Source organism: Amborella trichopoda, chromosome 5 (genome assembly GCF_054954075.1).
Source record: "Amborella trichopoda isolate Santa Cruz 75 chromosome 5, AtrichopodaSantaCruz75HAP2 v2.0, whole genome shotgun sequence".
Taxonomy (NCBI): Eukaryota; Viridiplantae; Streptophyta; class Magnoliopsida; order Amborellales; family Amborellaceae; genus Amborella; species Amborella trichopoda.
The window spans coordinates 46,010,364-46,025,305 of record NC_142340.1 but is presented as its reverse complement, the minus strand read 5'-3'; the positions used below and the strand labels follow the sequence as shown (position 1 = coordinate 46,025,305).

The 14,942-nt window shown below is 35.2% G+C and overlaps 1 protein-coding gene across 1 annotated transcript; it reads left to right on the top strand.

The window, feature by feature from the left end:
* Positions 1-10,951: 10,951 nt before the first annotated feature.
* LOC18431928 (uncharacterized) lies at positions 10,952-14,427 on the top strand. The gene is made up of 3 exons (XM_006842039.4): positions 10,952-11,365; positions 13,129-13,478; positions 13,854-14,427. Exons 1-3 carry the CDS (start codon positions 11,242-11,244, stop codon positions 14,295-14,297), a joined length of 918 nt encoding a protein of 305 aa, XP_006842102.2. The 5' UTR covers positions 10,952-11,241; the 3' UTR covers positions 14,298-14,427.
* The last annotated feature ends 515 nt before the right edge of the window (positions 14,428-14,942 follow it).

Below are 14,942 nucleotides of genomic sequence, written 5' to 3'. Positions count from 1 at the left end.
TATTCATATGAACTAATGGGTTTGTCCCAATTTTATATATATATATAAAATACCATTTTATGTACCATTTAACGTGGACATAAAATGGTGACAGTCAAATCATCACATATCAAATCTGATAGTTTTGGATGTGCATAAAGTTGAAGAAATTTTCCATTTGAACTTTGATCTGAACTAGAAAAAGAAAGAGTACACAAAGAGAGTTCAAATCTGTTCGTATCTTGCCCGTTTCTAACACCTTTTATAACACTAGCTTTTGCTTTTAAAAGTTACAAAAAGAAACAATGCTTTGAGGCATGAACCCTTTAACCAAGATAAAGGCATGTAATGGAGGACAAATGGAGACCAACGTGTTGGCTCAAGGGATAAAGTAGAGCAACTTTATGAGTTTTTTCCTTTACTATTTATTTGTGACATTTAAGCATTACAAACTTTGTATGGACATGGAAATTGACATCAAAAGATCTTTCTCCAAAGTACAAATAAATTAATCTTAGAATATGACTAAAGCGACTCCACCCTTTGTGGGCTTCAAGTGAGTTTGGATTTATCTTGCTTTTTTTAAAAAAAAAATTATTTAAGAATTATTTTGTACACTGAAGCAAAATTATTTGAAAGTTATGTTATATAAATATATATATTATATCAGTGTTTGTTACCTATACGAGTGTCAAAATTGATTTTCTCAAAATTAGCTTTTGAGACTATAATACATCTGTGCATCAATAAAAAAAATTTATTTAAGAATTATTTTGTACACTAAATCAAAATTATCCAAGTTATGATGAAAGTTATGTTATACAAAAATATATATTATATCATTGTTTGTTACAGATATGACTGTCAAAATTGATTGTCTCAAAATTAGTTTTTGAGACTATAATACATCTATGCATCATTAGAAAGAGGAAGAAGAAAAAATGTGACTTTTGGTGACATTAAATCCTTTTCTAATGAGATTTCAAGAAAAATAATTCAAAAAAAAAAAAAAATTGTTTAAGATATGTCAAATCTGAGTGTCGCGTCCTTACTATGCCAATGCTCGTAAAATAACCTTGGAGACAAATCCATTATACATAAAATTAAACCATGGGAAATATGCTATCATCACTAAAGAGAACAATAGCATCTATCCATCGACTTGATCTCCATAGACTGTAGTATGATCATCACAGTCATGCTACAGTATATTCCCTAGTGAGCATATTATACACTTTTTAGATAATTTAGTATATTCCCTACTGTCTATTTAATTTGGGACTCTTTTGGCACAATGTTGGGATGCCAAATATGTCTGCATCTATCTTCCCGTCCATGGGTAATAAGTTCAAAATTTTCTGTGATTCATCATCATCAATCGAGCATTATACCATCAGAGTCGGGAAATTTGATTAATCTAGTAGATAATTTCATAGGTTTTAAGGAAGTACCAATAGTCAATCTAAAGGAGGAATCATTTTGGAGCAAATTTTTCTATTTATATGATATGATAGTTAGGGGGTACTGTCTATTTACTTTGCGACTCTTCAGGCACAGTGTTGGGATATCAAATAAGTCTGTATCTATCTTCTCATTTATAGGTAATAAGTTAAAAAAAAAATTTGATTCATCATCATCATCATTTGAGCCTTCTACCATCAGAGTCAGTAAATTTGATTAATCTAATAGATAATTTCATAGGTTTTAAGGAACTACCGATAATCAATCGAAACGAGGAATTATTTTGGAGCAAATTTTTCTATTTATATGATACGACAGTTAGGAGGAATTCATTTGGAGCAATTCTTCATTTAAATAATATAATACTCATAGGATGAGGGAAAACCCTCTTACCTATTCCTTTTGCCTGCAAAAAATACATGAACATTTTGGAACCATGGGACCCTCTCCCAACTATTTATTTCGTAATTAATTCCCACAAACCACAATTATATTCTCCCTCTCCCCTCTCTCTCTCTCTACCACTTTCCTTTGACAAAGAAATGGTGATACGTGTGGAGTTTCAATTGCATGTTGTCGTCTTCATTGTTTCTCTTTTCGTTTATGTTCATCATTTTTTATATATATTGATAAAAGAAAATCATGATAATGATGATGATGATATACCGTATTTTTTAAATTTAATTTAATAAATGGTACTAAATCCATTTTTGTTTTAAACGTGTGAATTTGGAGCTCTAAAAATATTGCAAATGGGCTCAAAATTTGTTAATTGTTCAATTTCATCTAAGTGGTCTAGGTGATAGAGTTGAAAGATTTTATATCAAGAATCGATCTGTAATATGGATTCTTGGAGGGGTGGACTCACTGTAATAGTTGTGTCCTTGGACACATCCAATAGTGTCGTTGTTGTCACAACCGAGGACGGCCAGCCAATCCGACTGGTTGGATTGTTAATTAGTGCTTATATAATTCAAAATAAAATTTAAATATGGTCTAAAATACGTTAAAGTTAATATTTGACTGGTTTTAGACAGTGGGATTTAAGACAAGTTTGATGTTCGGTCTAATTATGATGATGATGGTATATAATCCCCACAAATGGAAAAGTATGGAATAAAAATGTTTACCTCATATATAAAAAGGTCACAATCATCCCTAACATCAAACGTAAAATCAAAGAGCTAAATATGTGCACCTAGTTCAAGAAATTTTCTCAAACTTCAATTTGTCCGATTTTACATCTATCACCTTGAGGTGTTTGCGATCTTGTTATATAAGAAGTACATATCTCTAGTACAATATTTCTTATAAGTTTATAATTACAACAAAGGAAAAAGTTCATTTAAGGTGTCAACTTTATACTATAAAAGTAAGGAACACCGTAAAAATTGTCTAATATCGAAAAATCTTTCGGTTGAACCTTAAGATGTATCGATATGAAAACAAAAAGAATTTCACGTTTTAAAAATGGCGCTTCCTATAACATACTATATGACTATCCATTTTCAATATTTTTATATGTTTAGCGATCTACTCGATCCGCATTATTTTTTAAACAAAATCTATATTTTCAGGCTACCATATGAGTTTTTTTATTTGATTTCCAGTAAGATTTAGAGGTATACATTACTTTTACTTTCATTGTTTAAAGTAGAAACTTTGTATAAACACTACGTAATGAGGACGTAATTGTGAGTTTGAAAGGAGCTAAATAAACAAGATATCATCATGTGATATGTATCATTAAGTCACCCTATCTCTCCCTTCTCTCTATCATTTTCATGGGTTTTTTTTATTTATATAATTTATAAAAAATGGGGGGTGCATGGTCTCAAAGAGTGTGTTGTGTCATGTGGTCGTTGGTTACAATTAATGCATATTTATCATTGATACATAAATTAACCCTAATACTTCCAAGTGACAAATCAAAGGTATGGTTACAAACTTACAATTAATGCATATTTATCATTGACACATAAATTAACCCTAATACTTCCAAATGACAAATCAAAGGTACCAATCACTATGCTACCATTGGTTTTTCATGGGGCTTAACAGCACAAAATGTTCATCTGAAAACCATAAAAATGATTGATTTAAGTAAGCTCTTAATGGTTTTTTATTTGGACAAGGCCTCTTCCTCTCCCCTAATTATTCTAATCAATCTATGGAGAGGAAAAAGTTTATATAAGATTGCAACCTCATACTATAGAAGTAGGGTCTCAAAAACTGTGCAGAAGTAAGTGTTTCGATCTCCACCTTTTTTTTTTTTGTTAAGGCATGTAGATGAGTGTTAATGATTTTTTTTTCCTTGATCTTATTTTTTAGGTTCTAGAAAATCATCCCCAAAAATTTAGTGTCCAAAAAATTCTGAGATTTAATTTTAATGCATGGACCAAATACACAATATGCTCGCGGGAACACTAACTCTTCTCGCGTAAAAATTAAATGTTTTTTTGGTCACGAGATTCACGTGGGCACACATGGCAGGCGAATATGCGACTATACAAATTTTTTAATTTTATTTTAATTTTATTTTTCTTTTATGGCTATTTTAAACCTAGCGAGTTGGATCGATGGTGGATCGCGACGCATCTAGGGCTCACGTGTCAATCAGAATCGAACACGTGGCATATCGTTAGTGGTTGCAGGCGATTGTAAACCACTTGGAGAAAAAGAACAACAAATTGGACGTCGCCACCTACCTTAGGGTTTAGAGTGGCTCGGCTCAGCTCGGCTCGGCCCGGCTTGGCCCTTTGGGTTTTGGAGGGCCGCTTGAGTGTTAGTGTCCAATGTACACCTGTTCTCTCAGTCAGAAGACCTACTTGAGATGATCTTTTCTATCTGATATTCTAGAAACCACCTATCACTAGATGATTATTCTCAATGGAAAAAAATTGAATTTTGATTTTTTTAACACACTTAGATCTCACTTATAAAAGCCAGACGATCTCTATTCAATCTTTAGACATCATTTTTTTCAAAGGCAATAGATGGTGCAATTGAGGTTTTTTTTTTTTTTTTAAAAAAAAAAATTTAATCTATGCTTTGAAGAGGTTAATCTCCAAAATTTAGATTTCTAAAATTAATCGTACAAGGGGTTTTATCCGGGGCAGTAAATGGACAATATACTCTTCTATTAGCATAGTATTTTTGGCCTTTTGAGCTTTACTCATGGCAATGTATTGACAATGAATCTCGGGCTTGGATATATGGGCCTGAGCCATGTTCCCAAGTTCGAATTGGCGATTCCAAGTCAGACTCGATAAAATTTAAGATAAAGCATCTAAAAATTTTGAAAAAGAGAGATACTTCTTAACTAATTTATTTTAGGTTAATATGGATAATACTCCAAAGGAAAAGCTTTCTATGTTCCCCCTACAACGTAGAAGTTTTATCCTCCCCCTTATCCAGCCGTCCATTTTTTAATAGAGGGTTAAGATTGCCCTAATCACAATGTCACATCTTTGCACTGTTTTATTTTTAATTTTTTTTTCTAAATTGTTTTGACACCAAATTTTGAACGTTCATTCTTTTATTAAACTCGCACTAAAGAAAAATATATATAAAAATATTTTTAATAAAATAAAATGATCAAAATACCCCTGAAAGATTCAAGGGGTATTTTGATCATTATTTTTTATCGAAAAATTATTGTTAATATTTTTTGTTGGTGTGCCCCAATGAGAATATGGCACGTACCAAATTTCATATTTATAAAATTTGTATTTGAAAAGCTAAAAATAAAATACTTTGAGACATCGGATCTAAGATCAAACGGTGAGTGGCTCTTTTGATAAAAAATGAACGCCTGGATGGTAGGGGGAGGAAATAACTTCTATGTTGTAGGGAGAACATAGAAAGCTTTCCGTACTCCAAATATAGGTTTTGTCTTTTGATATATGATATGGTTCTTTACAAGTCTACCATATTTGAGTTACATTCATAGAAGAACAGCTCTCAAGGGTGGCAAGGGGCCGAGCCACCCCTCGCTCAAGCCCTACCCTCGTTCCCATGGGGTTGACTTTGGCCAGAACTGCCCCTTACTGCGGCAAAAAGCCTATCGTCCAAGCATTGCCTTTGCCCTATTAGGGCTCGATCTGGTCAAATAAAGTCGACAATAAAAAATATATATATATATATATATATATATATAAAACAAAACATAAAAAAAACAGTGTCGGGTGGGACCGAACCAAAGCCCAAGCCTAGCCCTGCCATTGGGATGTGGTAGCGCCTAGCCCTTGTGCTACATTTTGTAGCCCATGCCCTGATTTTTAGAGCCAGGTTCATCAGGCCGGGCCAACAGGCCCGTTGCCACCCTTACATCTCTCACTCTCTCTCTCTCTCTCTTTTCCATGACTACTTAGATCCCACATTAACTTAAAAGACCACAACCCTCGCTTTCTCCATTGACCTTTTAAAGAACCCCTTCCACCCTTTCCCCTCCCCTCACCTCTCTCTCATTTCAAATTTCTAATGCTTCTTTTTTAAAAGGAAAATAGTTTGATAGGGTTGTAACCGTATCAAAATTAAAACATCCTCACCTCATAATTCATCAAAAATTGTAATTAAAATACTGGAAAAACTTTACAGGGATAATCTTAGCTTGAACATTGTGGCTATAAAAAAAAAAAAAAGGATTTCAATATCTAAAAATAGTGTATATTGTAACAAATTATCTAGACCATTTATTTCACTGTAAAAATAAGTGTTCACAATTCTATAATATCTTACCATTTTTTGAATTTCAAATTTTATTGTTGGTGTTATAGAAATTTTCATTACCAAAAGTACTTTCCAAACGAGAATTTGAGGTGAGGTTTATTTTGTTTTCATAATGCTTAGGCCTTATAGAAACTTCATCCTTCTTAGAAAATACATCTCATTTCCTTTCCAATTCCTATTGTCCCAAAATAATTCTCAGCTAAAACATGGCTCTCTCCCCAATATTTATCTCTCTGGCAAATGGGGGCCTCTTTCTCTCTCAGCATCTCACACCACCCAAAATCCCCTATCTCCACCCAAAATTAAATTTCTAATGTCATATAAAACCAATAAGGATATGTATATAACAAGACCATGTATTTTTTATTCAAGATTACAATCATCATTGACTATTGCATGTGAAATCGTGTGGTGGGGGATGTGTCGCTAGGCATGTAGTGCATATTTTTGAAAGTTACGATGCATTTCAATATGGTGGGGTTTCGCATTTAATAACTATGACTATTTGTGATTTTTTTGTACCAAAGTGATTGGTCTTATAGTATATATTTCCAATTAAGAATCAAACTTTTAATATGATGCATGAAAAGTTGAATATATATTTTCCCATTAAGCATCATGTGTTTTCGCATTAAAAATTCAATATTCGCCTGCTACTTTAGTGTGGTGTGAAAAATAAAGCTCCCTTAGGAGCAAATCTTACATTGACTCCCTCAAGGGTTTGAGAATAGGGTTTGAGAATATTTTAGGATGGCAACGGATGTAACCCCCTCAACCTAGCTATAGATCTGAAATATAAAGATAAAGTTTTCAAAATACACTTAACTCTTAAACGATTTAACAATCGACCCCTTTTCAAGTATTGTAGCTCATGGTGTTGTGTAATTGGTCAGTAAATAAAAGATGGAATTGTATACGATACGATCATTTACTTTTGGTATAATGAGGTCACAATTGCCTATAACCATCCGATATGAAATCTGTTAGCTTGAGTTTGTCACAAAGTTTGACAAAATTTTTTTTGAACTTTGAACTTAGTCAATAAAATAAATGTAACCACCCAATTTTACATCCAATAGTTAAGTTTTATAGTGACCACTTTGTATCAAAGGTAAATAGTTTCATTTTTTTACTTTTCCATAAAATATAGAAATAGATAATATAGGTAATAGTTGATATCTTTTCTATATTTTGATAATCATTTAAAAATTAAACAAAAGTTCCAAAAAATAATGGGCTCTATATATGCCAAGAAAATTAGGTTGTGAGACTTAAATAAAGACTACCCAACTTTTAAATTGATCCAAAATTTTAGTAGTCAGGAACTCAAAATCCATTCACTAGTGACTCTAAAGTGGATCCCAAAAGTTTATACTGACAAAAATCCTTCCCTGTAGGTCATTTGCCCGAGAGTGTAAGTGTATAATGTGCTCGAGCGGGAACCTTCAACAAGGCCACCTTGAAGCCAAGCCAAAACTACTCCGACTCAGCTCTATAGAGGGGCAGTCTCGATATATTTGGGGGGACACACTTGATATTTTCTAGACAAGCACGGTCACATCACAAGTCCTGACGCCTATGTGGGCCCCACGCGACCGAGCCCACCTCTTTCCCTCTTGAACCCGGACCTGGCCACGTGGGCTGGGGCCCACTAGCTCAGTGGGCTCGGACCCACTTCCAGCTCGCTCCATTACAAAACCGAGGGGGTGACTCACCACCCTTGTGGGCCCGACGTGGGCCGTAATGAATGCGACTGATTGGACAGGATTCCTTGTTTTCTTCTTCTTGCCCGCCTCGTTGTCATCCCCAAAGGGATTCCCCCCTCTCTCTCTCTATCTCTTTCTCTCTCTACATTCTTTCTCTCTCTACATCGGGAATAGGACTGTTGTGCCCTCCTGATATTTGAAATGACGGTATGCCCCTGAAAAGCTTGACAAAGAGATAGTGACCTTATCTTAATCGAAATGACCAACGGCCCTCCATTGTCTTCTTTATTTTCATTTTTAAGGGAAATTAACAAAAAAAAATATTTTATTTTCAAATTTTAAAAATATTAATATATATTTTATATTTTATATCAAATCTTTTTTTTTTTTTTTAGCCCTTGATAAAACAGAACGACAAACCAAGATTCATACAGCCCCTTATATAAACATTTTATAAAAAAATAGGTATTTATACCTATGGTTTTGGATAAATTTTATCTATTTAGGACTAGTGAAAATAATGAATTACAAATAAATAAAATAAAATCTTCAGTTCTAATCAAACACTAGAGCATGAATAAGACATTGTCGTTTTCCATTAAAACTCATTCCATAGCTAAATTTGTTGAAGGTTAAAATAGTACATTATAAAAACAAGTTATGTGATAGGGTTTTGGAAGATCAATGCAAAAGCAAAGTAAAAAAATTCTTGTCTAATGAACCCCACATAAATGAATAACTGTAAAGAGTTTTATTGTAATTTTAAGAAGATTTTTTCAGTGATTCTTTTGATAATGATACAATATGGCCATATTTTATTTACTTCTGGCAAATAAGTTTTTTAAAGAAATAGTACTTTCAAAATGATTGTATCTTAAACGGAGTACTACTAAACATTATCTATGATTGAGTCGATCATCAAAGGGTGAGAGGTTTGGTCCAATCAAAACTAGTATAACCACTAGTTAAATAAGTTGCATCGAATTCTAAAAAAAAAAAAAAAAAATCAGATATAATAGTTGAACCGATTTACCTAATTTCATTTTGCTAGTTGAACTGATTAGTCCAACTAGCAAAAAGAAAAATCTTCTCCTTTAACCATAATAAAAAATGAAAAAGTGTCCAATTGGAACATGAAAACACGATTGAATTGGTCCTAATTACTCTTAAGGATGGAGTGGAAGAAGGGAGGAGATTATCGAAGGAAGAAAATGATCCAATTACTTCGAAAGAATTGAACAAAGAGCCATCATAGCCATTGTCATTCCTCTATTAGGATGGGAAGAAATCGTCAGCCGGATCTGCAGTGCCTCTATATACATCCAAATCACCTTACCCCAGTGTCTTACTAAGCCAATAGCCCGAGCCCGAGAAGACTTGATTTGCATAATCCACTACCCGAAAGCACAACACCAATTCCTTGCTCTTAAGACAGCCCTGCTGTGTGTCACGACACGAGTACTGATACACCCACTACACGTCTCACTTCTTAGGTCACGAGTATCGATTCACCTATTGAGTGTTTCGCTCCTGTTGTTGCTCAACTTGCATGATTTTGCACGCTCAATTAGCATCTCCTTACACAAAAATCAATCAAACATTGGTTGTGAGCAATTTTTTATCAAATCCGATTTGTACCTTATATCGAACCAGCCAAGGCACCAATCCACAGTTCGATTAGTCGAAATACCAGTTCTGTATAGTCTTGATAACATGTTGCTGACTATAGTTTGAATTTCATTAGGGTTTTTTCTTATCAAATTCAATTGGTTTTTAGCTGCAAGCTTGGTATAACGTTTATCAAAGTCCTTTCATGGTTTCATGCTCTCTCTCTCTCTTTGCTTCATGGTGGTAGACATTAATTAGTGGTGTCATGTTTTCTTGCCCATTGGTAACTTTGGCCTTGTCATTTTCTTTTGGAAAAAGCTCAACGAATTGGGGGAGAGAGAGGGATCACATAGCTTTTTACAAGAGGGGAAAAAGAAAAAAAAGGAAAGAAAATGGGCAAATCACCATTTGAAACCCTCACATCCCCTCACCTCAAATAGCAATGCAAAGGCAAAACCGGAAAGGAAAGAATCAAACTTCCATTTACATTTACCCTCACAAAAAGAGAGAGAGAAGGGGGGCGGGGAGGAGAGGGGGGAGCCTTTCCTCTTTGCCCCCAAGAATCAAGGATAAAACCTAAATCCCAAGTCCCAGAGACAATAAATATCCCAATGTCGGAACACATTCGTACAAAGAATTTTCGAGGTGCGTCTTATTTCAATAATATAAAATTGACACTTTATATAAACTCGATCCCAATAGAGAGAGAGAACCCGAGTCAGAATTTCCTTGCCTAACTCCTAAGATATTAATCACAAAGATAGACATTGAGAGAGGGGACTTAAAAAAAAAAAAAAAAATGCATTTCCTGTTAAATATCGAGGGGGCTACATAAATATCTAAGGTAATGAGAGAGAGAAGAGCCTTTCTATAAAAAATATCAGGAACACTAATCAGTCATTCAGAAGTCGGTGACCAGACTTGGTATCGGTAGATTCAGATAAGAAACAAATGGAAATCATTGATCAGACTTAGAATCTTCAATTCAGATAAAAAAACAGATAGGAAATTCCCGGAATCACCCAATGTCACTGGTTATCTACTTTTTTTCTAAAATTTCTTTGTAAATTGTAGCCCAGATATACCCAATAATAATCCAAGTGAGATCATGAGAATCAAAACGGGAACAAGAGTCAGAGTAGGAGAATCAGAACAAGAACAGGACCCTATCGAGTTGGGTCGAATTTTGATTTTTAAAACATTGCAGAGAAAGTGTGATGTTTTAAGCACCACACTATGCTAAAGAGAGAGAGAAGGGAGGAGCTTTTTTCTTCAAAAAATATCGAGCACATAGGGTGATCCCAATAACATATATAAAACTATTTCAATATTCCAAAAGAAGATAAGGACCCTTATCGTCATTCATAAAATGTCAAGGGTTTCAACAGTAAATTCCCTTCCAAATGGGACCAACAGGTGAGCCCTTCTCCCTCAATAATACCCCCCTCGACGCCTCGACCCCTCGCACTGCAAACCAGGGCGAAGCAGCTCCCCAATCTCTCTCCCTAACGTTTCCCGTCAAAAGCCAACGGAAATTCACTCGATCCGTCCCTCTCCATTAACCTCTCTCTCCCCTGTATGATGGGTTTGAGTTTCTTGCGTTCTGAAATCTCAGTTAACGCCGTTAAGTTGATTACCACCTTTTTCCGTCACAAGAAAGCGTGAAAGAGAGAAGGAGAACAGACAGACACAAAAGAAGAGAGAGAAAGCATGAATCCTTGAGAGAGAGTGTGAGAGAAAAGGGCGGGAGGAAAAAATGGCCGGTGGTAGGGTTTATGGGGGATCGAATTTGAACGTTGTTCTTCAGGGTGAGGGCCTTCCTTGCTCGTCTGATGCTCTCGATGCTCTGCTTGTTTCCTGCTCTTCTCCCAGCTTTCATGGTAATTTACTCATAATCATGCTTTTCTCTGTGGTTTTCTTTCTTTCTGTTTTTTTTTTTAACTCAAGTTCTTGCTTTCTCTGTATTTTTCTCTGTTTTTTGGTGTTTTTGCGTTGAATTTTGAGTTGGGTCATCTCTCTCTCCTCTGGTTGACTTGAGGCTGACTGAATTGGGGTCTGCCTATTTGATATGAGTGACTTTGTCTTAGAATTTTTTGGTGTGGGTTTTCTTCTAATGTAAATTATACAAGTTTTTAATTACTTACACTGATTACTCATTTCATTGAACTGTTTCTAAGGTGTAAATTCAAATTTGTAAATTGGTACTGTTTCAAAGGTGTAAATTCAAATTTGTAATTTGGTTTGTTATATATGGTGTGCTTAAGATGCTGCAACTTTGGAGATTGGTAGATATCTTTTTGTGGTGCTTATTTATTTTTTTTTTTTTTTTTTTTTATATAAAGTATTTAAGCAGAAAAATTAACTCTTACTGTAGTATTTCTTGAGGAATTTAATCATATTGTATTTCTTGAATGTCTGATCAGTGGCTGATTTGTTATGCGTTTTTTCATTCTCAACCCTGTAAATTATAAGTTGGGGTGCTGGTGATGTTTGTTGTCTTTCTTCCTCTTTGTTTTGAAGCTGTCTCTTGGACTTGAGGTCCAAAAGACTTGATCTGTTGTATGTGGAGCTTTTGCTAGTCTTTGGATTTGGGATTTTTTTTTTCTTTTAGTTTATTGACTGTCGATTAATTATCAATGAACTATGATTCTAGCTACACGATCTTGAATAGCCTTGCCACTGTGAATTGCTTCGTTGGATCTGATTTCGATCTGGATCAAATTTTACTTCTCATACGTATTTTCATTTCTCGTTGTCAATGTATCCATAGGAATTATTTATTCTTCTTTCTTATTTTGCCTAATTTTTCTCCGAGTTCTTACTTCCTGTTCTAAAGTGTATGGGAGTATGTATTTACTGTTTCAGTTACAGGAGATGTCATGGTTTGGGTTTAAACTGAATTGATCTTTGCTTGCCTTTGTAGATCTCTCTCTCTCTCTCTCTCTCTCTCTCTCTCTCTCTCTCTCTCTCTCTCTCTCAGAGTTAAGATTATACTTGGTTCTAGTTTTTTTCTGATAGTTGTTATTATGTCAGAGGGCTTTATGCTAGTGTTTTGAGGTTCAATACACATGATTTTCATTGACTTTTTTCACCCTGCTCTTTGATTGAAACTTTTACCTCTATATGCTCTGTCCCCAAATTTATATTCTTTGATTGCAAGCTTTACCTCTATATTCTGTTTTCTCTGGTTCCCATATTTATAGCTTTAGTCTCTCTGCTTTTTGTCGAATTGTGTGAATAGATCTGTTAATTCCTTGGAGTTGAGTAATATGGTTCCTCTTACCTTTTAATGGACGGATCGGCTTTCTCTGTCCTTGAGATTTCTGAAGAATTAAGCAATTTTTCCCATGTGTTTGCCAATTATCAGTTAAATCATCAAATAAATAACGATTGAAACATCGAAAGCTTGGAAATCGGGCACGTGGGTTATGGTTTCTGCACTGAAAAACGAAACACAACCTATCGGGTTTGAATCCCACCACTAATCTTCCAAAGAAAAGAAAAAAGAAAATAAAACATAGAAAGCTTCAGTGAAAATCCCCCTCTCTCTCTCTCTCTCACTCTGGTTTCAAGTCTTAATCCCGGATTGTAGTGATGATCTTTCAAAGAGTAGAAGGCCTGATTATCAATTACTTGGTTTCAGGCGCTCGATCCATGGTTAATTTTGAAGAAATCAATGCAAATTCAACAGAGGAGGACTTCGATGAATGCTTTCACCAACCCGAGAAGAAGAGGCGATTAAGCCCAGACCAGGTTCAATTTCTCGAGAAAAATTTTGAGGTTGAGAATAAGCTTGAACCCGAGAGAAAGATTCAGCTCGCAAGGGAGTTAGGATTACAACCAAGGCAGGTTGCTATATGGTTCCAAAACAGACGAGCTAGGTGGAAGACCAAGCAACTCGAGAAGGACTATGGTGTCCTTAAATCGAGCTATGATGCTCTCAAGGCTGATTACGAGAACCTCCTCAAAGAGAAGGAGAAGCTCAAAACAGAGGTAACTTTGATTTTGATCTCTCTCTCTCTCACACACACACATGCGCGACTGCATGCGCATGTGTGTACGTCTTTCTCTCCCTCACACCACAACTGCTATATGCACCCAGTGCCCAAATACAAGAGTTTGAAGGGGATAATAGTATATTTACGAGTTTCACAGAAAATCGTATTACTTTTCAAACATGGATAATAATAATGTTTTTATGATTCAGTCTAGCTTTTCTCGAGAAACACTGGTGAAAATTTTCTATTTCAAAGAAAACCCAATTAAGTTTCAATCTAATTCACTGAAACAACACCAATTGTGGGTGAAGAAAACAAGGAAAATTGTTTACCATTGTTCTTATCCATGATCTCTCTATTTCCTCAACAGGTTGTTTTGCTCACTGATAAACTTCTCAGCAAAGAACGAGATTGCCAAGTTCCAGCAACAAACTGGCCGGAAAAACTCGAATTGAAATGCCAAACCACCCCAAAAACCGAAACAGTTAAGGATTCAGACCTGTTGCTCAATTGCAAGCAAGAAGATCTCAGCTCAAACAGCTCAGTGTTTGATGCTGAGAGCCCAACTGAGGCAGGAAATTCGCCCGAATTCTTCGCTGGGAACTCCGCAGAAATTTTTGAGCCTGATAATTACTCAGATTCTTCTTTAGGCGAGGAAGAAAGTGGCAAAGTTTGTAAAGAGAGATTCAAATCGCCTCAGGCTTTCGTTCTACCCAAGCTTGAGGAACCCACCTATCCCGATCAGGCTTCGGGTACTTGTAATTATGGATTCCATGTAGATGACCAAGAGCCTCTCTGGTTCTGGCCTTATTGAGGGAGAGCTCTGTGTTCATGTTCCTGTATTTCCTTTTTCGTTTTTTTTTCGAGCTAATGCGAGAAAATAAGCATCATGCTTTGAGATTTTCAGCAAGTGAGAAACATTAGGCTTTTCCATTTTTCATGCACTACTTGGTCCCTTAGCCTGTGTGTGTCAATGTATGATAGTGTGTGTTATGACTTCTGAGAAAAGGGCGAGAAAAGGAAGAGGGGAGGGTCTAAATTTTTTTTAAATCTATCGAGAGAGAGAGAGAGAGAAGCGGGAAATTTAAATTAAGGAATAAGTCTCTTAAAGATGGATGTGAAGGGGTAGTCCTTCAAGAAAAGAATAAAAACCAATGGCCACAATTTTGTTTTTTTTGCAAAATGTCATTTTTAGCTTTTAAAATGTATTTATTTCTACATATTAGTGATCTCCTTGCTAGAGATTAGTGTATTTCTAAAAAAGTTTTAAGTCTAAAATCTCTCTAAAAGATGGATCATAAAGGGCATATGGATCATGAAGAGGGAACACATCTATAGAGGAGTCCTAGACCCATACAAACCTTGTCCTTAATTTAGTGGCGATGGTTTCCCAAGGAAGGTTCATCTATGTGAGATTGGAATAGGGATAACGAGCACGCACGGTGAATGGGAGTTACCT

What these genes read in the sequence shown, in the direction of transcription:
- LOC18431928 (XM_006842039.4), top strand. Translation starts at nt 11,242, where the DNA reads ATGGCCGGTGGTAGGGTTTATGGGGGATCGAATTTGAACGTTGTTCTT. An exon ending in CTCTTCTCCCAGCTTTCATG is followed by an intron (nt 11,366 to 13,128) that starts GTAATTTACTCA and finishes ACTTGGTTTCAG; the next exon opens with GCGCTCGATCCATGGTTAAT. An exon ending in AGGAGAAGCTCAAAACAGAG is followed by an intron (nt 13,479 to 13,853) that starts GTAACTTTGATT and finishes TTTCCTCAACAG; the next exon opens with GTTGTTTTGCTCACTGATAA.